At 38.3% G+C, this 27,580-nt stretch overlaps 1 protein-coding gene across 1 annotated transcript in view; it reads left to right on the top strand.

Moving 5' to 3' along the window:
* The first annotated feature begins 1,886 nt into the window (after positions 1–1,886).
* Positions 1,887–27,580, top strand: part of ENPP3 (ectonucleotide pyrophosphatase/phosphodiesterase 3) — a 78,805-nt gene continuing 53,111 nt past the window's right edge. The window contains exons 1-6 of the mRNA XM_037147910.2: positions 1,887–2,025; positions 4,908–4,983; positions 10,383–10,505; positions 12,317–12,442; positions 15,497–15,557; positions 22,466–22,563. Of these exons, the coding sequence (XP_037003805.2) occupies positions 1,948–2,025; positions 4,908–4,983; positions 10,383–10,505; positions 12,317–12,442; positions 15,497–15,557; positions 22,466–22,563 (562 nt within the window). The 5' untranslated portion in view covers positions 1,887–1,947. The remainder of the gene's footprint in view (positions 2,026–4,907; positions 4,984–10,382; positions 10,506–12,316; positions 12,443–15,496; positions 15,558–22,465; positions 22,564–27,580) is intronic.

The raw sequence follows: 27,580 nt of genomic DNA, 5'->3' as shown, positions 1-27,580 counted from the left end.
GGGGTTTGGCTTCAGTTACAGGAATTTCTCTAGCAGAGAATATGACTAGAGACTGAGCAACGCCAGCATTTCTATGTACCTTAGGTAGATTCCCTGAGGTTCACTTATATCAGGACCTGAAAGACTAAGGTTTTTCTCCATTATAATATTCAAAACTTAGTAATTTTGAGATGATATGAGGTCACATTTAAAACGAAGAATTTGTATGAAGAGTCAATTAATTGTAAGTTGCAAACGCCAGACTATTAGAAGCTCCATGACTTTCTTATTTAGTGTGTGTGTGTGTGTGTGTGTGTGTGTGTGTGTGTGTCTGTGCGTGTGTTTGAATGGGGTGAGGGATGCTGGCAGAGCAGTAGGTAACAAATGACATTGAGAATTACTGTCTTCGGGTCATTTAAACACATAAGAACTTAACACCCACCATTTACTATAACTCTCTTTGGCTTTGTTCCTATTAATTTAGCTTCTTTCACCATAAGTACGTTGTAGGCAGTTAGGGAGACATGAGCAGAGCAAGGAAGATGAGCCAGGTGCAGAAGGTCACCAGGGTGGAGAGGCCTCAGCAAGGAGCATAACTGGGGAAGCAAGGACTTCACCCCTGGTGTAACCGTTTCTCCCCTAGCATATCACTGACCATGCAGTTTATATCCTTTGAACTTTCTTCCCTAGAGATAGCTTCAAGGCTTAAGATGTATTTCAGCTCCAGGCCCAGAAAATCAGCAGACCAAACAAACACCACTGTGTACGGCTGCCTCAGGATCAGCTGCAATAACTAATGGCCCTCTGCCCTGATACTGATTGACCAGTGGAGACCACGGCCCTGAAAGGACACCTGGAAAGCTGATGAATATTCTGCTGAAACTCTCCCCTGAGACCTCCCCCAAGATTCCCACCTGCAAGAGAGAGATAAAACCCAGAGGACAAAGGACCCAGTGCCCACTCTCCCATTGGGTAGCATGCCCTTGCCTTTCCCTCTCTCCTTTTCCTCCCACAGGCATGCACCCCCTAAACTCTGCTAAGAGACCCCACAAGACTTGCAACCAGGGGAGCAGCAGGCAGTGGCAGCTTGTCCCGAGCTAACCCCCCAGAACCTGTCTGCAAGGCCCCTTTTTCTCTGACTTCTCGGTGAGCTAAAATAGTCCAGCCTAGACTCTCCTGTTATTTCTTGTATGCTAAGCCCTTCCCTGTTTCACTGTCCTGGGTGTGCTCTTGCAGTGGCCAATATATTCTTGTTTTACTGTACTTTCTTCAAGAAGACAAGAACAGAGGTCTTCTTGTGTATAAAACATGTCAAATTGTGGCCTTGGCTGCTATGGCTCAATGGATTGAGCTCCAGACTGTGAAGCAAAGTGTCACCAGTTGGATTCCCAGTCAGGGCATATGCTTGGGTTGTGGGCCAGGTCCTCAGTAAGGGGCACACGAGAGGCAACCATACATTGATGTTTCTCTCCCTCTCTTTCTCTCTCCCCTCCCTTTCTCTAAAAATAAATAAATAAAATCTTAAAAAATAAAACTTGTCAAATTGTGAACATTGTAAAGTGCAAGTACATAATTAAGTACTTTACATGGGTGTAGCAGAACTGGAATTACTATTATGGTTAAAGCACATTTTTAATGTTAATTTTCCACTATGACATAAAATATATGTAAATATTAAAACCCCCTGGAATTTCTGTAAGGAGGCCCTTTGTTTTGTGCCTTTAGTATAAACTGAAAAGAGAGAAAGTACAGTTATTTACAATGTACTGGACATAAACTTTCATATCTCTACAGTATTGTTACTACCACTTACTTCTTCTCTCTTGATTGTCCAATCACTAACGGTCTGTGACTCTCCCAAAGAGTTCAAAGTCAGTCTCTGTAACTCATGCAGTGACTCCTGGCCAGACTGGAGAAAGGAAGGAGTGATCTGTCTCTGTTAAAACAGGTTTATGCAGCTGAAACCCAATGGATTCTCTGATGACCTTACAAGTGGAAGAAACTGTTAAGAAGACCACTGCTAAGAAATACAAAATCATTTGTACTGTAAGTACAGTTTATTTTTTATTTTACTTTATTGCAGCTTTGTGTCAAATGTTTAATGTATACTCTCTTCATATTTGTTTGTACTACTATTTAAATGTAAAGTTTTAAGTAATTGTGTTCAGTTTTGTGACAACTCTAAGGCATTTAATAGTTTTATTCATATTTTACAAGTAAAAATATTTGAGTGACAACAAATGACTATTGAACTGAAAGTCAGGGTTTGTGCCAGAACACTCTATAGCACTTCTTTTCATCTGACTGCAATTACTTCCCAAGTCACATTTTTATTGCATGAATATTTTAAGACTAGAAACAGAAATTAAAATCACTGTATCTTAAATCCTTTGTTGTACTATCGATTTTATCCTCTTTTATTTCCCTCCTATAATTAATCTCTCTTGCCTATTTTTTCTTTCTTGTTCTTTCCTGTCCTAAAAACAAAATGAACAAAAAAATTACCAAAAAAACCCCTTTTCTTGATTTTATTACACTCTCTCTTTTGTTTCTACCATCAAACTTTTAGGAAGAGGGGCACGCTCTCTGTCGCTTTGGTTTTCTCACTATTCAGCCATTCCCTGTTGTTTAGTTTTGTTTTCACTCTACTCCAGTCATCCTTCAAAAGCCAGCCCTCCCCTGTCCTGCTCCAGAGTCTTTATGACAATACATAGGTGTTGCTTGGTATTTTCTCATTTTAAGTTATTCTCTCCCTTTGCTTCTACGATGGCATTAAAATTCCCATTTTTATGACTTTTCTTCTTATCTGCATTCTCAGTGGATATCTTTCTTCTCAATTCACAACAGTCTTTCACCAAGTCCTATCCAAAGATCTTCAGACAATCTCCTCTTTTATCTCTTTCAGCATCAAATTCTGAACCAACAGTCCCAAAGTCCCCAGCTCTGAGCTCTCCCAAAGTTTCTGCCACACAGTTTCAAGCACCTCCTCACTGGCTCCTCATCTAGTACCTGAAGCCAAAACCTCCTGCATCATTTCCCCACACCTATCCCGCCACTGTTTTCTGCTGCATTCCTTACTTGAGTTGGTGTTCCACCATTCTCTGTCACTCGGGCCTTGTTTCTAGGAATAGATTAAACAATGCGTGTGAGCATGGAACCCAGTGATTATAGTGAAGTAAATCCTCAACATAGTTTACTTGTTTATTATTCTTCTGGGACTTTGCAGCAATGCTGGTAGCTCATATGCCATTCATTGTATTGTCATATCTGATAAACTCAGGAAATTATAAACTCCTTGGGAGCAAAACTTATGCATTGTTTATATACCTTTGTATCCTACTAGTGGCTTATTAGCACATATAATAGGAGCTCAATGCTGTATAATCATAGTTGCAAAGGTACCCTAATATTTCCAAATTTTAATATTTCATTTAAAAAAAGTTTAAGGTAACTACTGTATTTTCCACACTCTTTATTCAGCCAGGCTACAGCCCTGTGTTGGATTCTCAGTGAGTTTTGGAGGCCCTTCTCCACTTTATGGATAGCATGAGATAGTTTGACATATAGGCATCTCAGTATCAAGGTGCTTATTCAGAATTACATATTTAGAGTAAATAATTATATGAGGTTAAAAACTAATCTTCTTTCTCTCAAGGAGCTTACAAAACAATGCAGAGGGCAAGCCATAAATATATAGAACAAGTACAAAGTCAGCTAGCTATTGCTTATTTCTCCAGCCAGCTTGACCTGCCAAGGACCAAAGATGTTCACTGAAATATATCAACTTGTCAATCTGTGATGCATGAGGTTTACCGTAGGAAAGTCTCCCAGGGTTTTATTTCTTTGTAGCATTCTTAGTCTTGTCACCAGTGGCTTTCGAGCAGCGTAACAACAGACTAAGTGCTAACAATGTTATTTAATAAATGTTTCTGTTCACCTTTTCTGTCCATTCTTTGTACTAAATGAACACCTGCCAGAAGGTTACTGAACCTTGGGTGAGCTTGAAGACTTCATATGAGAATTGTCTTCATTAGATATATTAATTTGCTGGTTGATTTTGATGTTGTGGGATTTTTTTTTTCATGAAAGTGATTTGTAAAAGAAAAAACTACAGCAAAGTTTACAGGGACTATAAGTTACTTCCTACATGATCTGTGTATCCATTGCATTCACATTCTTATGACAATATGCAGTATTCAGACTGTATCACCCAGCTTGCTTATCATTACACTTAATGGATAAGGAAGAGGTGAGAGAGAAGAATTCTCTTTAATTATACCACAGCCTAACCCTAGTCACAACACAAAGTCCACTATGTTGAACGGCTTTGTCAGCAGTGGTGATAATGAATGCGACACACAATCTTTGGTCACACAGCTTCCAAATTATCCTACATCATTTTTGTTTGAGCTGTAGATCAAAACAGATTATATACCAGCTTATTATGTGAACAACACATTTTTACTTATGTTAAATATTCTCATTGTCCTCTGATGGACAAAGTGGGGTCAGGAGATAATCTGCCCGTAAGAATGAGGTTGTTAACTACTTCACAATTTTGGAAGTTTGTTTGTTTGTTTGTTTTTTTAAGAGAAATAATCTTCAAACAGTTGCCTAGTTAAGAAAAAAAATGGGCAAAGCTTTCATGGTTTAATTCACTTGGTTTCATGTGTTTAATTCACATTAGGATTAAGCTAAGGGGGATCAATGTATTTAAATTTAAGGATTTGTAATAAATGGTATTTCTTCCCAAACCTTCCTTATTGTCTGGCGTTAAATACAGTTATGTACCTTTGTCACTGTTGGGTCTGGTAAATGCATAAGTGAACAAACACTCTGTGCCCTTAGAATTCAGTGGGAAGCAGTTGTCTGCAACTGTGTATATATAGTTTTAAATTGTAGAGGTCACTTTCCATTTTGTGTGATAGGTTCTTCTTGTTTTGTTGGTGATTGTGACACTTGGATTAGGCCTGGCGCTTGGACTCAGGCAGCTGGACCAGCAAGGTATGCCACTCGGTGCTGTCTTCTTTATTTCTTCTTTCTCCTCACCTTCACCTGTTCAAACATGTGCCGCTTCTCACCTGAGTCTCCTCTCTTCTACAGGTAGCACCTTCCTTCTAGGTTCTCCTTCTCCTAACTCCTCTGATCAGGGGCCCACTCTGTGCTTAGCATTGTGTACAGTCCTGCTGGACTTTACTCTTCATCCTCACCCCTCTGCTCCTTTGAGAGTCAAACACATCCTTCCAGTATTTTATCCTCACTTTCCTTACCTTCCTAGAGGACTTTAATAACTGGATTAAAGACTCCTGACTCAACTCCTACTCTAATCCTGAATATCTGATAATAAACTTGGCCTCAGGTCTCTGCTGCTCTCTTCCCGGGACCTCCTGCTACCTCTCCTGCATCTTGATGTCGCCTGAGTATTGTGCTTTCCCTGAAATTTTGAGATTTTTTTTTGGTTAGGTAGTGCCACATTCCCGAAATGCAGTGCAGAATAAAAGCTTCACAGGTTTTTTTTTCCCCATAAAAAGCAATGAAGAAAAAAAGGAGATACATTTCCCAAAATATCAAAACACCTCACATCTCTTTTGCCTTATCTCATTAGTAAGAACAGTAAATAATCCATTTACAAGTGACTATGCATTGTTTTGGTACTTTTACTAACGGGAAGCATGAAGTCAAATGTTAGATAATTTATCCCCCTTTTCATTTTAATTTGGTTGATTAACTTCTACTATGACTCCGGTAGAGCAAGTCTTAGCGCTTCTTCCTGACAGATTCTTGGTGAGGTTAGCTGACAATTTTCCACTTGTTTCCCCTTGACAATTAACACTCAGTGCCCCTGGGGTAACGTGAAAACAGTGGAACTGAAAAGGCGGAGTTTGCCTGCCAAATCACTGTTTCTTCTTGGTCACTTTCCTGTTGTGTTTCTGAACTACCGTGCCAGTGTTAGATCTAACAAATGTTGGCCGGCCGTTTTGGTCATTAATGCTGATGTTAGTGCACTCAGGTGGGTGTCATTTTAGCTCACAAAGGTTATTTTAGCCCACAAAGCAAGAGGCATATACTAGTCTCTGAAGAAAATCTCCAGTTCTTTGACTTCCTTCCGATAGTGCTACACCTGCAGGCTGGCTTCCCAAAGTAATTGTTCTGTATTCATTTCCTCCTCTCAGTCTGTTAGCCCTTATGTGGCATCATTCCTACCCCCCACCCCCCCACCCCCGACTGCAGGGCACGGACACTGAGCTCCAGCCCCTCTTCACCAGTGTGCTGACCATGCTCATCCCCTCCTTCACCCACCACAGCTGTTTCCTAGCCCTCAGCCTGGACCACTTCCACCATTCTTTGCTCCAATTAGCCCACTTTTATGGGCAATATATTTTTTCTAGTGTGCATTTTTAAAGTAGTTTTTCTACTTTGTGTTTACTTGTGTTCTTACAAATCTAGTGTTTTATATGCATGTATGTTTTTTTAACTTATTCTTTGACAATTGAGCACTATGGGCTAGATATTATTCTAATTAATATAATTCTAGATACTCTTCTAATTAATACAACTCTTACACAGTGGGAAAGAAAGAAAAATCCTTCAGAGAGTTTACATTCTAGCAGGGAAGACAGACAATAATAATATAAATAGGCAAAATATATACAATACTATAGAGAAAATGCTAAGGAATAATTAAAACTCTAAAAAGGAATATGGGTTATTGAGTCAGGGTTAGATGGGGTGTGTGTGTCAAATAACTTTTGAGTGAACAGCTGAAGGAGATGAGTGAGAATCAGGATATTTTATATAAGAGCACTCCAGGCAAGAAAAAATAACAAGGGCAAAGGCCTAAAGCTGGAGCTTGCCTGGCAAGTTTAACTTCAAGAATAGTATGGGAAATATAGAATCTAGAGAACTTGAGACACATGGTCATAAACTAAAAGGGGGGGATGGTGGGGGAGGAGTGTGCAGGATGGAAAATGGAACAACTGTAATGGCATAATTAATAAAATATATTAAAAAATATAGTAGATATCAAAAATGGGAAAAAAGGAATAGCAAGGAGAACATTGAACTAGAACTTGGTAGAATTAGAAGAAAGGTAGTCAAAATGAGATCAACAGAAGAGTAGCCAGGTCAAAGACCAATTGGGAGGTCAAAGTGTGGTCTTCGACTTTCATTCTGAGTGTGATGGAAAATGATTGAAGGTTTTAGGCAAACGAATGACATGCTGTGTTTGCTTTTCAATATTACTACTTAGGCTGCTGTATTATTAACAAATGGCAGAGTGAAACAGTAGAAGAGAGACCAATTAGGAAATAATTGCAATAACATAAGTTTTATGTCTTGGACTAGTATGATGGTGTATAACTGGCGAGATATAGTTAGATTCTGAGTATCTTTTGATGCGGTAGGTAGATTTTATTGACTGACTGGATATAGGGTGAGAAAGAAAGGACTCAAAAATGATTTTAAGCCCTGACTGGTATGGCTCAGTTGGTTGGAGCATTGTCCCATACTCCAAAAAATTGTGGGTTCGATTCCTGGTCAGGGCACATATGAAGAGGGAACTCCCCCCAAACCCAGAATTTATTTATTAAAAAATTGTGTGCTTATTGTAACATGTTTAAACTTAAGTCACCTTCAAAGTAGTCTCCATTTGATGCAATACACCCATCTAGATGTTTTTTACATTGCTCAGAACAGTTTTTGAACTTGTTCATTTTGATGCCTTTTAGTGCTTCTTAAGTTTTTTGTTTCACCTCTTCCACATCAGGAAAACATTTCCCTTTGAGGCTCTTTTTTTTTATCCAGGGAAACAAAAAACAAATAAAAATGTTGCTCAGGGTGAGATCCGGTGAATAGGGAGATTGGGGCTCAGAGGTCAAGCTGTTTTTGGTCAAAAACTGCTGAACACTCAGTAAAGTGTAGGCAGGTGCGCTCATAAACCACTCATCGGGAAACAGGCAAACACACTGAGTCTTCAAAAAAATCACTGAAGCCTATTGTAGCCTCTCACAATGCCAGTTGGTGCACTGGTACAGATGGGCTCCTAGAACACTCGCCTAGTGGGGGAAGCCAGTGCTACAACGAGCCTGCCCTGCAGTAGGTAACTCCATTTTCGGGGGGTCGGCCCTCGTACTAGGTTGTAGGTTCAGTGTAGGTTCAATCTCCCATCATGGCACTTATGGAAGGCAACCGATTGATGCTTCTCTCTCTCTTTCTCCCCCACTTCCTGTCTCTCTAAAGTCAATGAACATATTTAAAAATTTTTTTTTAAAGAATGGCCTTAAGATTTTTGTCATGAATGTCTGAAAATAATGGCACTTTCATAATTAGATTGAGGAAGATTGTAGAAAAAGCTGGTTTGGAAAGAATAATTAGGAGCTCAGTTTTGGATATGTCAAGTTTGAAACATATACTAGACGTCCAGGTTGAGAAGTCAAGAACACAGTTGGATGTATGGGCTGGCTTTAGAGGGGCAGTCCTGGATGGACATACACTGAAGGCCTTTTGTGTGAATGGTGTGTGAACTTTTTTCTTACCTTTTCACTGAACATTTTTAAAGTTTCATCTTAATTGCTATGCATGCATCTATTCCTATGTATCTCTCTGCTTACTACTTAGTATTCTTTGACTTATATCCAGCATGCCATTTGACCTATGCCCTCTCCCAATGTTGGAAACCCAGGTTGGCTTTCATTTCTTCATAGTACATACATTCTTCAGGTTCTCTATTTGACCTCTGTGAGGTTTGCTTTTTTATGAATTCTCAAGAATGGAATTCTGGGGCCTTATGGTTTATATTTTAACTTGGGTAAATAGTCCCAGATGATTGCTTTCTAGCTTTCCTTACCTTCACCACGCATCCCAACCAATCCTTGGAATTATCTGGCTCTCTCATTTTTGGCAGTATAAAGGTGGACATAGAGTGATATCTTTTATTTTGATTTTTGTATCTTTGTCTTGCTGCTCCAATCTGCATTGGCTGTTGTCTTGGTTTGCTTGGTGTATTATGAGTGCTGTTTCCATATCCTCTCCATTGTACTGGATCTTATAATTTTTCGATCTCTCTCTCTCTTTTAACTTCCTCATTGTGCTGAAGAACATCCATCAGTAGCTTCCTAAATAGAATGCATACAACCTGTAACTTGAGTTCTTGCCTATCTCAAGACAGCTTCATCATCCGAATCTAACACTTGATTATTTGGCTAGATATTGAACTCAGAGGTGAAAATAACTCCCCTCCAGAAACTTGAAGACATTAGTTTCCTGTCTTCTGGCTTTCAGTGTTGCTTTTAAGAAATTTGATACTATACTGACTTGTGATCCTTTATAAATCGTTCATGAACTTTCTTAGGAGATTTCAAGATTTCTTTATTCCTGTTGATCCCTTGGTGTGAGTTTTGCCCTGGGAAATTTGGTGGGCAATTTTGAAGTAATAGTTTATACTTTTCCATCCTGGGAAATTCTATAATATGATATTTAAAAACAATATCATCTCTATATTCTTTATTTTCACTTTTTGGCACAGCCTTGTATTATGGTCAACTAAGTAATAGCCTTAATTACATTTGCAAAGTTGGTTTGCCATCTAAGGCAACATACTCATGGTCTCAGGAACCGGGGCATGGAATCTTTTTAGGGACTATAATTCTGTCTGACACACTTTTCTACTGAAGTTTTTCTGTGACTGTCCCCAAATTTTTATTTCCAAGACCACTCTGAATGTTATTCCTTTTTTTAAAAAACTGTATCTCTCTTTCTTATTTCCTGGATACAGTATCTTCTCTTTTTTGAGGATCCCAATATTAGCTGTGCATGTGTGTGTCTGAGTGTGTTTTAACTCTTATGCTCCCTGCATTGTTTTCTTTCAACCAAGATTTTTCTTTTTCTGTATTTTTCCTGTTTGTTTTGGTCTGTCTTCTATGGTCTCTCTTTTTTGTCTTTGTCTTTTTATGCTCAAATATCTGGCAACTGTCTGTTCACATTGAAGAGTAAGGTTTGTTCATCTTTTCTCATTCTAGCCATCCTCTGTGTCTACTGTCTCTGGGACACAAACTCTCTTTTTCCTAAATCGCTGCAGATAATGACCCTTCTATTCTGCAGGGGCAGGTGGGGTGGATGTAGTCACTGCTCCATAACCAGATTTTCAATCAGTTCTACTATATTTAGCTTTGGACTGTCCCTTCTACCCCCACCTAATAGTACCTGCTGTCTCCAAGTCTAGAACTTCTTTGGGGTCTTGGAAAAAACCATTCATTACTTATCACTCATTAATTATCACTGCACCAAGAGATCATACAATATAAATTCTCTATTTGTCTGTCTGTCTTAGTCTGCTCTAGGTACTAATGTGCTTCTGCCATCTAGCCACGAGATTCCAAGAACCGGTTTCCTTATTTTCTTTACAGGCAGCTGCAGGAAGAAATGCTTTGACTCCTCATACAGAGCACTGGATGGCTGCAGGTGTGACACGGGATGTAAAAACCGAGGTGACTGCTGCTGGGATTTTGAAGACACCTGTGTGGAATCAAGTACGAGGTTTATTGTCATGTTGGTCGTCTCTCATTAACGAATGTCCAAATGCTCCCCATACACCTGTATGCTGGTTTGCGAGGGCCACTGTGATGAAGCACCACAAACCAGGTGGCTTAAACAACAGAAATTCGTTTTCTTTTCTCACAGTTCTGGAGACTAAAAGTCGAAGATCTAGTTGTTGACATGGTTGTTTCCTTCTTATTGGTCATACTCGATTAGGGCCCACCCTAATGACTTCATTTTATCTGGATTATCTGCAAAGATCCTTTTTAAGTAAGACCACATTCATAGTCATGGGGGTTAGAGCTTGAACTTTTGGGGGGTGATTGTCACAATTCAACCCATAACACCTTTATAGAGGGTCTATTATTATCCTTTCCCCACTCACAGTGATAAACAGAGTCTATACTTTAGTTAACCGAGGTTGAGGAATAAGTTTTCAGCCAATGAAATGCTGTATAGTTACATGAGTTCCCATGGAGTTTTGCTATGACTTAAGTTAATTAACATACTTAGTTTCATCTGCAGTCATTTTTAGATTTTTAGTGTGCATAAGACTTACATGGAAGGCTGATGATTCTTGGTGATTCTATTTGCCAGTGCTCCATAGAACACAACTTGAAAAAAAAACACCGTTCTCTAGGTGGAAGACACAATTTTAACATTTAATTTCCTATGAAATCAGGGACAGTGGAGAGGGGTCTAGAGCTTCCTGGAGAGGGAAGATTAGAATCATGGAGAACTTGTCCTGGTTGGTGTGGCTCATGGATTGAGCACTGGCCTGCAAACTGAAAGGTGGCCTGTTCCATTCCCAGTCAGGGCACAAGCCTGGGTTATACACTGGGCACATGCCAGGTCCCCAGCTCGGGGTGTGTGAGAGGCAACTGATCAATGTATCTCTTGCACACTGATGTTTCCTTCCCTTTCTCCCTCCCTTCTTTGAAAGTAAATAAATAAAATCTTAAGATAAAACAAAAACAATAGACCTCTTTATATTTTCCTTTCTGAAAAAGGCAAGAGGGGGAGGAATAACCTAGTATAGATAAGATCTGTATTCCTTTCACTTAATTTTCAAAGATCTCTTCTTTGTACGCAATAGGGAGTGGGGAACTCAGTGCTTAAGGAAGCACACAGCAGTCACCTATTCAACATATTTGTCTAAGTCCAGGGCTGGTGTTGATTTTAGTTATTATTTCCTGCCAGGTGTCACGAGGACGCAGCCTCAGTCCAGCTTCATGTTGTTTTTAGCATTGAGACTTATTCGTACTATCTCATATGTTAGTGCTCAGCTCAGGAGAACACTGGCACCATGATGAGGTGCTGATCTACCACTTCTGTCACTCTCAGCTTGGGAGGTCCCCTGACCTGCCTACATGCTCACAGACCTGACTATGTTCCTGTTACTTCTGTTGTCACTGGCTCTTCCTTGCTGCCTGTCATTAGACAAGGCTGAGCAAAGTTGCTCTTGGGTGACAACAGTCACTCAAGTGTTACTAGTTCATCATTGGAAGCTCCTGTCTTTTGGTGCAGGAGAGCCAGTGTTTAGATTTTCTCCAAACTCAGAGGCATGCATGCTATGTAGACCAGAGCTACAGCTTTTAAAGCTGCAGTCCTCTCTGCCACCCATGCCAAATGAAAAGTGGTAGGTTGCTTCTCATTTGTATTATGTATTTTCATTTATTAATGCAGGTAAACCAAGAATTTGATTGTGTAATAGTACAAGGAGAAATGCAGGGAATTTATAAATTTTGGTATCGGACACTTAACATAAGTTAAATGTTCAAAACCAAATTGTGTAATTTTACAGCTCGAATATGGACATGCAATACGTTTCGCTGTGGGGAGAAGAGACTAGAATCTAGCCTTTGCTCTTGCTCAGATGACTGTTTGCAGAGGAAGGACTGCTGTGTAGACTACAAGAGTGTTTGCCAAGGTAAGTGGAGGATGCCGATCTATTCCCCTCTGTGAGTTTAGTGACCCTAGAGCTGGCCTAAGCTGCAAAAATTAAAACCAGACAGAAAAGGATCCCATCTGGGACAAAAGACAAAATGTGTTTACTGTGGGAAGAAATGTGGTTTGTGCACTACAGAGGAAGCAAGCTCATAACACCACTCAAGCTCATAGGTATTGTAGGAGAGAAGAGAAAGATTAGAATTTCCTATTTGTCCGTAAGGCAAGGCCTTTTTCAGTCCCATGACCATGCAAGACATACTTGTGGTTTGAGACACCAGCAGGAAGATCCAATGGATAAAACATTGTGAAAGGTTATTTGGCCTAAATATCAGTTTGTTAAACCAATTTTATTGTTGAAATACCTGGGAACTGAGTGGTTAAATTACTTATTGAGGAGCCTCAGGAGTCAATGAAAGTCAAGATTAGATTTCAGGTTATTCAGCTTCTGATTCCACTTGCTTGCCATGTTATAAGTGATGTCAATTTTTTTAAAAAATTGCCCATCCCTTGAACATCTGGTGGGATTTATAAATATGCACATATACACATAACAAAGAATTGCTTCAAGCTACAACCCCCCTTTTCTAACACCAAACCCAACTCAGCTAACTTACACTTTCACTATTTTTAAATATAAAAAGAGTTAAGGTTGAATTCTGATGTTTTTAAATAGGAGGAAAATGTTGAAGTAGAAACATTAACTATATAATCTCTGTAAAGAAAATAGTTTTTTTAATTAATAGATGAATCTGTTTTTACATAAAATGTAATAGAAAATTAGTTAAAAAGGGCAATCAGAAAGAAAAATATAATTGTTTGATATTTTGATATAGTATTTGATAGAGTGAATATTGTACCATTAAAAATTCCTCTAAATTTCCAACTGCAAGTGTAGTTTCTGGTTTGCTCATTTCTCTAAGTTCAGTGACCACATTGCCCCTGAGCTCTGTGTTCTCCTACCTTCAACTCCAGTTTTGGAAATCCTAACTTTTATCTCAAGACTAGTCCTCAGGTCATACGGTAAATTTTTCCACCGAGTTCATTGCATAATATTACTTTCACAGGAACAAAAGTAATTGTTATTAGTTGTATTAAAGTTTACCGTTACCACTAATTGGGTGCTTTGATAGGTACTAATTTTAGTTTATTTTTTAAACAAAAGCAAGTGTTTTTCACTTTAAGGATTAACACATTATATTTAAAGATTTTAAATGATTTTTGCAAAAATTAGATCTTTGGACAATGACCTGAGGGGGTTTTAATGATCTTTGTGCATGAAACCAGCTGGTCAGTTTTTTAGGTTGAGAATTTTAAAAAACTTCACGATAAATTTCTAACAAACACTGGAGAGAATAGTATGCTGCTTTCCCAATTGTTCATCACCTCGCTTCAGCAATGATCAATTCCTGGCCAATCTTGTCTCATTGACACAGTATAATCTTCAAAAAGATAAAAACATGAATCTCATGGGAACGTGAAGTAAAAGATTTATAAACAAGTTAAGTCAGATGATAACCAACTGGGATGTTCAGCTGCTCAGAGAGAATCACAGAGACAAAGTATATATGAGACTGAGAGAAGTTGGAACAGAATGACTAAAGCTAACTTTCATTGGGACAGAATTGATCTGCATTTCTGTAGGACAATTTATCTGTTATGAAACCAGAATCAGTTATATGGCTATTAGTTTTCTACCAGTTGACTGCTACCCTTACTGAGTTGTAAAATGAATGGTAAAGAATAAGCAAGATGATGGTATACACTCCTAGTATGAATTATTGGATAATCCATATATGAGCTTTTTAAGATAATTTCTAGTGTGACATTGAAATGAAATTTAGTGATCGGTTCTCTTTTTGTTTATTTATCAAGTTTTGGCTCTTTTCTTAATGAAGTATACTTTATTTCCCCCAACCCCTCCCAAAATTTTAGGTTATTTTGAAGTAAATTCTAAAGTTAATATAATTCATAAATATTTTCAGTATGCATCTAAAAAACATGAGGATTTAACAAAATTGCAATACAATCAACATATCTAAAATGTAGGTAAAAATCATTTGTCATCAAATATTCACTGTGTTTAAGATTGTTGCTTTCATAATATTTATTTAAAAGATTTTTTGAAGTATGATCCAAATAGATTCCCCACATAGCAACTGGCAGATATATTTCAAGTCCTTTAAGAGTAGGTTTGTCCTTCCTCTCTTTTCCCCCTAGCAATGCACATTTTAGAGAAATGGGGTCACTTGTAGAGGTTTCCAGTCTGGGTGTGCAGATTACATCCTCTCTGATATGTAGTTTGTCATCACCTACATTCCCTGCAGATTGGCAGTTAGAATCTGAGGACTGTTCAGATTCAGGTACAATTTGTTTATTTTGCAGGTTCATAGGGATGCTACTGCCACCAAGAGTCAAATCTTGTCCACTTGTCTCTTTTGGGGGAGATGTTAGCTATTGATGATCATTGCCCAGATCCATTAGGGTTTGCAGATGATGATGTTCATATTCTATCATTTATACTTTATGAATTAACTGGAATGTTCTATAAACAGAAACAGTTATGGATAAGAATTTTTTAGTTAAGATCTTAAAAAAATAGGTTCAATTTTCCCCAATTTATATCAATTATTATCATTAGCTGTTTTTTTAATGCCATCTCTCTTCTTCATATTGTATAGCTGTACTTGTTAAACTCCTTTTCTTCTAACAGAAGAATATTGTCCTTGAGGGTAAAAAAAAATTATTAATAAAAAACAAAGAAATTGTCCATTTCCTAAAGCTAAAGGAATTCCATTTGTTTTTCATGGTATAGATGAGTTTCCTGGCATTCGGTTAGTGCAGATTACTGATCTGTGCAACCACTAGAGGCACTGAGCTTGCCAACATGTAAAATAGCACGTAGCATGTTCTGGAAGAACTTTCTCATTGCAGTAACACGAATTGTAGTTGGGGAAGATCTTGCCTATCGAACGTGTGTTTCTCTTTCTTGTCTGTGGCACAGCATAGTCTAAAGGGTCTGATCTTATGCTTTCAGGAGAAACCCCCTGGGTCAAAGAAAACTGCAGCACACACCAGACTCCTCAGTGTCCAGAAGGGTGAGGACAACATGGGAAATTTTGTTGCTCTTGAACAGATGGCACATGGGAACGTGGGAAGTAGCTGAGAGGAAGGATGGAATTTCCTTCACTGTTTATATTCCAAAACAAAAAGGTTAACAAAAGATTAGATTCCTTGTGACTCAAACTATTAAGTGATTTCTGTTTGCTTTACTGTTTACAAAGCACTTTTATATAAATTTATATTTGTGTCTTAAAAATGCCTTCAGAATTGGTTGAAGTATTTATATTAACATTCCTTAGGTCCTGCCTTAAAAGTATTTATACTGACATTTCCAAGGTCCTATGGTCAGCACTGGAATTCAGATCTAAATTATCCAGCCAGAACTCTTTTCTATTAACATCCTGACATGTGAGACTAATTCTTACTGAGGGAAGGGGAAGAGATTGTCCATGGGAGGCCTCACAGTGAAAGGTGGACCTTGAAGAAGGGCCGAGGGGGACTTTGTCAGGTGGGCGTGGGTGATGAGCCTGTGAGGCAACGCCCCTCACTCCCACTCCTCCCACGCATCTTCTTCAGGGGGTTTTGATGGCTGCTTCTCCAACTGCCTGGGCCTGACAACGACCCCCCCCCCAGACCCCATCATCTCCCAGGCAGGGTGGATTTCCCCTGTCCTCCAGTTGCCCCTTCTGCCTTTGACCTACTTCAGTCTTCTGGCCCAAGCAGTGGAAGGATGTCAGTGGGATAGAAGAGGGAGAAAGGAATTTGCCAATAGAAAGACTTGGTGGAGGCATTTTAGATAGCTTTGTTTCCTTTTTTAAAAATGGGTGTGGCTACTGCATTTTTGTACTATGCTACTTCCGTCTGACCCAGCCCTCAGATTCAGCCACCTTCTTCAGCAGCTTCTGGGTGGAAGAGCAACACATTTAGAACAAAAAAGAGACTTGAGTTTGAGTCCTGGTTTTGTCTGTGGGACTTTGCGCTAGTCATTTTTCTGATCTTCATCTATAAAATTGGAATAATAATAATATAATAAAGTCCAGGTGATTTTGTGGGAGAATTGTCAACAAAATAATGTCCAGCTTATAGAAAAGTTGTATAAGTTTTTTTGAGCCAAAAGTCTGAGGGTATGTCAGAAAGCAAAATCTCAATGGATTGAGAAAATACTCTGGAAAAGAGCAATTTTGCAACTTATTTTACACATTAGAATTGAAAGAGAAGCTGTAAGGAGAGTTACATGAAATCCATTGGTGGTAGATTAAGAGTTTGGATAAAAAGCAAAATGGAGAAACACATACCTCTTTTACATTGGTGGGTACAGGGTAGTTAATAATTAGCATTTACAGCATAGAACCATGGTTTAATGGAACAAATAAGCCATGGAACAAGCCATGATTTGGTCGCCTTGTGCTCTGGGGCCTGCAGTTGTGTCTTCAAAGAATCTAGAAAAGAAAATTACTCTGACAGGGTTCACTTAAGGTAAAGACTGACCCTTGCTAAGGGAGCTAGCTATAGGCCTGGAATGTGACTAGCTGGTTAGACCTACCCAGCTAGGAATTAGTGATCAGCTCATGCTGTGTGGTTACTTTGGTCACTGAGCTTGTCCTTCTGCCATATGCCTTGCCCTGACCCCCATAGCTTGTCCGGTTTACTACATAGCTCCTTTTTATTTCATGGAATGGGTCAACATCTTGATTTCACCGATGTTTGATCCTGTTTTTAAGGTGCAAGGTTATTGTGATGGCATCTTTCTAAATAAAAATTTTTAATTAGCAATATACCACTGTAATCTCTTGATGAATTTTCTATACATTTGTAGTTGAAACAGTCCCAATTTTCCATTTTTACTTTTGAGGTATAATTGATAGTTATTGAAATGCACACATTTATGTGTACAGTATAATGACATTTAGAAATTTAGAAAGTTGTATAACCCACAAATATATAGTATTTCCAAGATATAGAATAATTTCCTTACCCAGAAAGATGTTTTATGTTTTAATTTCTATCACCATAGATTCCTATTCTTAATCTTCATATCAGTGGAAATATATATTCTCTTGTGTTTTTTTTGTGCTTTTTTCTTAACCCAGTATTGTTGCGATTCCTGAACATTATTGCATGTTTCATGTCTTTTACATGAGCCTCTGCGCAGCATCTTTTCCTTGATTCAAACATTGCTCACATGCTTTTTTTTCCCCAAAGATTTTATTTTTTTATTTTTAGAGAGAGGGGAAGAGAGGGAGAAAGATCAGTTGCCTCTCACATGCCCCCACCAGGGGCCTGGCCCACTGCTCAAGCATGTGCCCCAACCAGGTAGGCAACTGGTGACCTCTCGGTTTGTGGGATGACGCCCAACCCACTGAGCCAAACCAGTCAGGGTGGTCCCATGTTCTTTTCATATTATTTCTGCTTGTTCTTTAGGGCTTGGTTCACATATCATATGCCTGGATAGCCTATTCTCATTTTACAAAGATTAAACTTGATACCCTTTTATGTAGTAGAATAGTACCCTGTACTCAAACCTAGCCCTTAGCCACTCCTGTTTACTTACCAGTTTCGTTCTCTAGATGAGAGCTGTGATTCCTTCGTACTTTTATTCTTAGTCCAAATGAATTATTCTACAATAAATCATATTCTGGGAGGGCAAATTGACAGCCCTGTCCTCCAGACTCTTCCCCCCAGTTTCTTCTACAATGTGAAATTAGATGGCTATGCCGATATTTTTTTGCCTAGCTTTACTCAAGCACATTAAAAGAAACTGAAATTCTTTTGCTGTCTTTTGTTATTTTCAATGTACTTTTAATTTTACCCACTTAACTATTCCTAGGGATGGAGAAAAGATTGGTAGCACTATTCTCCAAACTCAGTGAAAAAAAGTGGACATTTCGGTGATAAGCGTGGAGCACCCCTCTGTGGAACAGCGTGAGCACTACAATTTATTTCTCAAGAGGCAGGTCCATTGCTGTTGCTCCTTTGAAAACCTTGTAGATTTTTGCCTTTGGTCCCCACTAGGTCAGATGTTACTTTCTCATTGACTCTGGGATTTGCCTCTCATTCCTTTCCTGTCAATTATTACTGGGTTCCAGGGAGTCTCATTTGGTTGCCACAGCAGCAGATGCATGTGATTTTATGTATGAACAAGACTTGGCACATTTCTGGGTTCTTGTCTTGGCCTTCACAGACTGTGGCCCCATTAAGGTTCAACCCAACTTGAGTGAAAAAGGCTATGTTTCTCTCTGGCCTGTCAACTACCTTATTAAGACACATAGCTTTGCCTTGTTGTTGAAATTATTTTTCTTATTTTTAGCTGGTATCAGCATTCAGAATTTTCTTTATCATAGTATTGGGTGTTTGTCAGAATATTTAAAGACTTATTCCAACAAAATTTCTTGGAAAAGTTTGTTTCGTTCAAAATTTTAAACTCCAAATCCAGAGTTGAAAATTACTCCCACATACTCACTTGTATGTGCTTTATTTGCAATTTTGAAAAAGTTTACTGTGTTCATAATTGCTATTCATAAGAGCCCTAACTTGGGAAGTACCTAAATTCCCATTAATAGTAGAATGAATAAGTTGTTCATGCATTCGTTGCAATACTAGACACCCATGAGAAAAACTACATGCAACAAGATGGGTAAATCTCAAACATAATGTTAAGTAAAAAGAAGCCAGGCTCAACAAAATACATACTAAATGACTTTGTTTGTGTATTGTATATAAACAGGTACAACTAATATATGCTGCTGGAATTCAAGATACTGGTCACTCACCCTGGTGGAGGGGTGGTTTCGACTAGAAGAGAATAGAAAGAGAGGATTCTAGGGGCTGGTAATATTCAGTTTCTTGTTCTAAGTGACGGCTGCACAGTGGAGTTCAGTTTGTAATTCATGAAGCTATACATCTGTGACTTATGGTCAAGATGGAGGCATAGGCAGAGATGGCTTGCCTCTTCACACAACCACAACAAAATTACAACTAAACAGAGAAAACCATTGCTCAGAACTGACAGAAATAGAGTTGAATGGAAGTTTGATAACTACAGAATTAAAGAAACCACATCCACCCAGACTGGTAGGAGGGGCACAGGCATGGAACAGGCTGGTCCCACACCCGCACGTGGTTGATAAAGATGCAGGAGGGATATCTGAGGAGCGAGGAGTCCGAGACCCACTCCAGGACCTCCAGCCCAGGGTTCCAGTGCCAGGAAGATTAGTCCCCACAATTTATGCCTATAAAAATCAGTAAGGAATGAGTTGGTAGAAGAAACTTCTGGAGCCCCAAATAGTTCCTTATAAAGAACCCACATATGGACTCACCTACTCAGACTCACTCCCTCTGGGCTGCGGCTCAGGGGAAGCAGCTTGAGTGGCACCAGTGGTGTGCAGGAGGAGGCTGAGGTGTCCGGCATCAAGGCAAAAAGGTCATTGTTCCTTTTCTGGGCCCTCCCCTCACAGAGCTGGCAGACTGATGCCATGTCTAAGATTCCATCAACCTGGCTAACACTCTTTGACCTGCCTTGGAGATCCCCAGAGACTCTGTCCCACCCAAATTACTGGCCTACTCAAGCTGCCTTTCCATATAAATAAACAAGCAGCAGCTGGCCTCAGTAAGCCCAGGCCTAGAACTAGTAGCCTAGATTCACCGCTTGGCTTCATCTGGATGTCTCCAAGCCTAGCACAAGTAGCAGCCATCTCAGATGGCTTTATAGCAAGGTGGCCCTAAGCAAAACACAGGTGGAGGCTGACCTTGGCCTGTACCACCCAGGAAACTCCAGTGCCAATACCCCCAGTGGATAGCTACAGACCATGTTGGAGCACCAACACTGCCCTTGCACTGCTGATCCTCCACAGATGGTGGAAGTTGGTAGTCAGTGCTCACAGCCAATCCTTGCAGCTGACTGGCCTGGGTAAACCCCTCCCATTGATCTGCCAACAATCAAGCCTCCACTATAAGAGGAAGGTATACTCAGCCCACATGAAGGGTACACCTTGAGTACCCAGCTTGGGTGATAGGGGAGACTGTGCCACTGGACCCTACAGGACACCTACAACATTAGGCCACACTACCAAGGCACAAAGTCAAAGCAGTTCTACCTAATACATAGAAACAGACACAGGAAGGGTGCCAAAATAAGCAGACAAAGAAACATGGCCCAGATGAAAGGACAGATCAAAACTCTAGAAAGAAGTAAATGAAATGGAGATAAGCAATCTACCAGATGCAGAGTTCAAAACACTGGGCATAAGAAAGCTCAAAGAACTTAGTGAGGATATTAACAGCATAAAAAAGATCCAGTCAGAAATGAAGGATACACTAGTTGAAATCAAGAACAATTTAGAGGGAAACAACACTATAGTGGATGAAGCCGAGATTCAAGTCAATGATATGGAACATAAGGAAACAAAAAACAGCCAATCAGAGCAAGAAGAAAAGAGGATCCAAGAAAAACTAGTGTAGTATAAGAAGCCTGTGGGACAACTTTAAGCAATTCAATATTTGCTTCAAAGAGGTGCCAGAAGGAGAAGAGAAAGAGCAAGACATTGCAAATCTATTTGAAGAAATAATGAAAGAAAACTTTCCTAATTTGGTGAAGGAAATAGACATTTGAGTTCAGGAATCACAGAGAGTCCCAAACTAGATGGATGCAAAGAGGCCCACCCCAAGATGCATCATAATTAAAGTGCCAAAGGTTAAAGATAAAGAGAGGAAGGGGGTGTGGGAGAAGGGGTTAGGTGAGAAGATTAAAAAGTACAAATTAGTAGTTATAGAAAGCCATGGGGCCTGCTGAGTGGAGGGGAGCAAAGGGAGAAAAATCAGAACAACTATAATAGCATAATCAATACGACATAATTTTAAAAATGTGTTTGTGTATGAAATACAAGAAAATTTTCAAAGTAAAAAATATTGAATTAAAGAAAAGACTGTCTGGATCTAAGGCAAAAGTTATCTTCTATCATTCTAACTTAAATACTGGTGTAAGAAGAGATTGCAATGCTTTTGAGGTTAATATTAATGTCTTGAGATATTAGAATAGTCAAAATGTAGAACTTTAGAACAAAATAAAACACTTCATAAATTACCCGTTTTAAATTTTATATCATAATTTTATACAAAAGACAGTAGCTACTTGCAACTTTTATATTTTTATAATTTTTGAGTTTGAGCATTGCTTTCAGTAATCATTGCTTTTGTCTCCTTAGCCAAAGCCAGGACCATGAAAGGTCTGCAATGTAGACTCCATTTCTGGTCAGGGTTTGTTAATGCTTTGCTGGCATGTTGGCAACCTCTCATAAAACTACATTTAGCTCAACGTATATCTATCATTGTAAAATACTAAATATATTTGAGGTAATGCAGTGCATCAATGGCAACGAGCTATGTTGTAATGATTTTGAAGTGTTGGATGAATGGGTGGGATCAAGTTTTGAGAGATTAACTACTTAAAGTTAAATAAATAGTAAGGAATGAAGCTGGGAATTGAACTTAGGTTTTTCTGAGGCCAACGCCTTTTCTTCATAGCACACTTCCTTGTCATAACCTTCCCAGGCTAGAGAAATTTCATACATGATATACCTGGGTGTCATAGACAGACAATGCCAAGGACTAAGTACAAATAAAGAAAGTTAGCCAAACTTATTTAAACTCAAGAACTCAAAGGGTAGTAGATGTCAAAGTTGAAAGGCCCAGATAATTATGCAATACTTGTGTTTTTTTTTTTAATTGTCATTTTATTAGATTACTAAAATCCTGGAAGTACTAATTATTATGGGAAATAATTCTTTTAAAAATAGAAAGGAAAAGTTGACCTAAAGCTAATTTTTCTTAGAATTTTTTTTTAATTTAGAGAATTGTAAGTAGTATAGACAAATGTGTGTGTATATATATACAATACATAATTTTTTACAATCAAAATAATGAAGTAACTTTTTGTTTTCATTTTTAGATTTGACCTGCCACCCGTTATTTTGTTTTCCATGGATGGATTTAGAGCTGAATATTTACAGACATGGAGTACTTTGATGCCTAACATTGATAAGATGAGTAAGTCTTCTACAACCGGAGGCATGCAACTGATGATAACACCTAGTTAGTCAATCTCTAGATGGTGCACCTCTCTGTTCTGACCTTTAGAGTTGGTGTATCATCTTAGCCTAGGTTCTTTCAAGATCCTAATGACTTTACTAGATGATACCTATTTTCATACTTATTGTCTCCTCCTTCCTTATCTGTAGTATGTTGGTCCCTCTCTTTTTTTCTTCTTTTTTGACTTGTTTTGTATTTGAATATATCCTCTACTCTAAGGAAACTTGTTTACCTATATTGTCTCAACAGTGGCATTTGTCAGACCTGGGTTCTGGGTCTTGGCAAGGTGAATATGACCAGGAAAGACAGGCTGCTAAGTAGACTGGACAGAGCCCGCACAGACCAGTACTCCAGTAGGTTACCAGTCCAGTATCTCTATCCAGTTCTGGAATCAAAGTACCTGGAACCTGGCTCTACCATTTACGAGTTGTGAGACCATGAGCAAGTTTGTCACACCTATTGGTGGCTTCGTCCCTTCATCTGTAAAACTGTCACTTCCTACATGATAGATTGAGAATATATACATAGTATTCACTGGATGATTTTAAGTTAACATTATAATTATTTTTATTATCACCTTTATTAGGATAGTTTACTTCTTTGTTAGGGCACTTGGCTTTCGTACAATTTTATAAAGTTAATAATAAAAAAAAATTGAGTAGGAAGGACACAGAACTAAGAAGTGTTAGAGTGTTGGCTCATACTTTGCACTGCTCTCCAATTCCTGTCTTTCTTTTCCCTTCTACAAGCCCTCCCTCCCCCACTTTTCCCCCCACTTTTAAAGTCCTTAAGTTTTATGACAGTTTTACTGGTTTCCTGTTTTTATTTTTCTCCAAATTAAAAAAAAAATGGATGTAAGGAAGCTCTGATCCTGAGTAAATCAGTTCCTCTTTCTAGGCCTTAGTTTCCTCATTTGTAAAATGGGGAATTAGATCTAAGGATTTCTGTTGCTAATTCTAGCTCCAAATTTTAAGCACATAAACTTCTAACCCTACAACACAAGGTGTTTTGTATCTTCAGCTTCTCACTCTCTGAGGCAGATCTTTAGCAAAAAGATTAAGAGTTTGGGGCTCTGATAGAGCTGGCTCAAAATTCAGGACTAGTCATGTATTACTGAGTTACTTTGGCCTGGAAAGTTAGCTAATACTTCTCAGTTTCTGTTTTCTTCTCTGAATTTCCCTTAATGATCTAGATATCAAATTCTGTGTCCAAAAGGGAGTTTAACTAGCCAGGCTGAACTGAGCCCCTTTGCAGTGGAAGTATTTTATTTTCTTATGCCACTGACAATTAGAAATAAAGCCAATGAAATGCTGGGCCACTGAGAGCTTTGCCCTGAGGTCTAAAATATTTTTTAAGTCATCCAGACAACATCATGTATGAATACATCACTCATTAGGTATACCAAGGAAAAATGTACTGTTAGTTCCTTGGAGGCCCAATTAAAAGCAAGATTAAGACCCTCCCCAGAATGGTAGGCTGGAGGTGAGGTACGTGACAGCAGGCATCACTTTAAGGAAGTCTAGAATCTCATCTCTAGATGAGCTGCCTGTCCCATTAAACTGCCTGAATCAGGCTGGGCTACAGTGGATGTGGAAACTGAGCATGAAGTAATAGCATAGCTTGGTGAGTCAAATCACTGAGCTGTGGAATGAGATTACAAAGGGGACACTCAGTACTCCTCTCTAGTGAGGTGAGGCTATTGTCTTTCTCACTGTGAGTGGAAACAAAGGGCCAGACCCAAAATCAGCAAATGTCAGGAGAGAGTAGAGTGATTTGGCTTGAACTGCAAGTCAGACTTCCTGGAAAGGTAGGTAGGAAACCAGACATAGAAGAAGACAACTAGTAACAAGTAGATCTAGCAGTAACATGGGTTTTGAAGATTAGGATTAGCGCTGTTGACATTCATAAACAGAGAACACAAATTCTCCACAACAGATGCCCTTTCCTGACTGCCTTCTGTCTTCCTCTTATTCTTATTTGAAAATTTCTATTGTGGTAAGAACATTTATAGTTTGATATCAGGTGTTATGATTCCCCAACTTTGTTCTTTCTCTGTTGCTATGCAGGGCCTTTTGTGGTTCCATATAAATTTTTGAAATACTTGTTCTAATTCTGTGAAATATGACATTGGAATCTTGGTAGGAGTTGTACTAAATCTATACATTGCTTTGCATAGAATGAATGTTTTAATGATGTTAATTCTTACTATCCATGAATAAGGTACATGCTTCCACTTATTTGTATCTTCTTCAGTTTCTTTCTCCAGTGTCTTATAATTTTCCAAGCACAGGTCTTTTACATCCTTGGTTATGTGTATTTTCAGGTATTTCAGGTATTGTATTCTTTTTGAGAAATTGTGAGTGGGATTGTTTTCTTAATTTCCCTTTCTGTTAATTCATTATTGACATATAGAAATGAAACAGATTTTTTAATATTAATTTTGTATCCTGCTATTTCGCTGAATTCATTTATCAGTTCTAGTAGTTTCTTGGTGGAATTTTTGGTGTTCTCTATGTACAGTATCCTCTCATCTGCAAATAAAGACAGTTTTACTTCTTCCTTTCCAATTTGGATGCCTTTTATTGTTCTTATTTGATTGCTATGGCTAGGGCTTCCAGTACCCTTGTTGAATAAGAGAAGTGAAAGTAGACATCTCTGTCTTGTTGCCAATCTTAAGGGGAACGCTTTTAGTTTTTTGCCTATTAAGTATGATGCTGGCAGTGGGTTTGTCATATATGAGCTTTATTACATTGAGGTATATTATTTCTGTTCCCACTTTGCTGAGAGTTTTTATGAATGGATGCTGGATTTTATTAAATGATTTTTAGCATCTACTGATATGATCATGTGGTTTTTATACTTCATTTTGTTTATGTGGTGAATCACATTTACTGATTTACGAAGGTTGTACCAACATTGCATTCCTGGAATAAATCCCACTCTATCATGGTGTATGATTTTTTTCATGTATTTCTGTATTTGGTTTGGTAATATTTTGTTGAGGATTTTAGCATTTATGGTCATTTGCAATGTTGGTTTACAATTTTCTTTTTTTTTTGTAGTGTCTTTATCTGGTTTTGGAATTAGAATAATGGTGGCCTTGTAAAATAAGCCTGGCAGCTTTCCTTCCTCTTGAATTTTTGGAAATAGTTTGAGAAGAAGAGGCATTGGTTCTTTCTGGAATGTTTGGTAAAATTCACCTGTGAAGTCATCTGTACAGTCCAGGGCTTTTGTTTTTGGGGAGTTTTTATTACCATTTCAATTTCACTTGATATAATCTGTCTATTCAGAATCTCTGATTCTTCCTGATTTAATTTTGGAAGATTATGTGTTTCTAGGAGTTTATCCATTTTGTCCAGGTTGTCCAATGTGTTGGCATATAGCTGTTTATAATGTTTTCTTAGTATCCTTTATATTTCTTTGGTGTTAGCTGTTATTTCTTGTTTTTCATTTCAAGCAGCCCAAGGGTCCATCAGTAGATGAATGAAGAAAACAACTATGGGATATTTACACAATGGAATACTACTCAGTCATATAAAAGGAGAAAAATTTACCCTTTTCAATAGCATGGATGGATGTAGAAAACATTATGTGAAGTGAAATAAGCCAGTCAGAGAATAACAGATACCATATGATTTCACTTATATTTGGAATCTAACGAACAAACTAAAATGACAAGCAAAATAGAGACAGACTCACAGATAGAGAGCAGGATGACAGCTAAGGGTCAGGGGAGGTTAGGATGTGGAAGGATCAGGCAAAGAGGAAAAGGGACTCGTGGACATGGACAACAGTGAGGTGATTGCAGGGGGGAGGGAGCGTAAGGGGGTTAGATGATAATGAAAAAACGCAATAAAAAATATAAAAGATAATAAAATGGCAATAAATACACAAAAAGAATATTTAATATGAGATCTACTTTCTTAACAGATTTCAAGTGTTTAATGCAGTATCGTTGTATATAGGCACAGCATTGTACAGCAGGCCTTTGGAATTTACTCATCCTGTGTAACCAAAATTTTACACTTGCTGGTTAGCAGCTCTCCATTTGTCACCCCCCCTACCCAGCCACGGACAATGATCATTCTATTCTTTGCTTTCGTGAGTTGGACTATTGTAGGTACCTCATTTAAGTGGCATCATGCAGTACTGTTCTTCCTCCTACAGGTTTATTTCACTCAGATGTCCTCAAGTTTCATATATGTGGTTGCATATGGTCAGATTTTCTTCTTTTTAAAATAATAAAATCCTGTTGTTATATATATAGTTATATATACATATACACACACATATATATATATATACCACTTTATATAACTGGTATATATATATAATATACCACTATCTTGAAAATCCATTTTTTGTTTATTTTGTAATCTATATTTCTGTTGATAAACATTTAGGGTATTTCCATTTTAGCAATTATGAACAATGCTGCATTGAACATGAGAGTGTTAATATTTTTTGAGATTCTGATCTCAATTCTTTTGAATAAATACCCAGAATTGGGGTTGATGGATCATATGGTAGCTGCGTTTTTTAATTATTAGAGGAAACTTCATATTTTTCCCACAGTGACTGTACTATTTTTTATTCTTATCAACAGTACACAAAGTTTGCAATTTCTTCACACCCACATCAAAATTCTCTACATTTATCCAAAAACACTCTTTCGAAAAAATAATAGCTATCTTAACAGGCATGGGGTAAAATCTCACTGTGATACTAATTTATGTTTCCCTGATGTTTAGTGACATTGATCATCTATCATCTTCTCTTTTACTTGTAGGCCATTTGGATGAATTTGCAAAAATATCTATTCAAGTCTTAGTCCATTTTTAAAAAAATATTTCACTTATTTATTTTAAGAGAGAGGAGAAGGGAAGGAGAAAGAGAGGGAGAGAAACATCAATGTGTGGTTGCCTCTTGTGTGCCCCCTACTGAGGACCTGGCCTACAACCCAGGCATGTGCCCT

This window comes from Artibeus jamaicensis, unplaced genomic scaffold (assembly GCF_021234435.1).
Source record: "Artibeus jamaicensis isolate MK-2021 breed Jamaican fruit bat unplaced genomic scaffold, CSHL_Jam_final contig_387, whole genome shotgun sequence".
NCBI classification, from domain to species: domain Eukaryota; kingdom Metazoa; phylum Chordata; class Mammalia; order Chiroptera; family Phyllostomidae; genus Artibeus; species Artibeus jamaicensis.
Note: the sequence above shows the minus strand (reverse complement) of the source record. Positions and strands in the feature narration are given on the sequence as shown.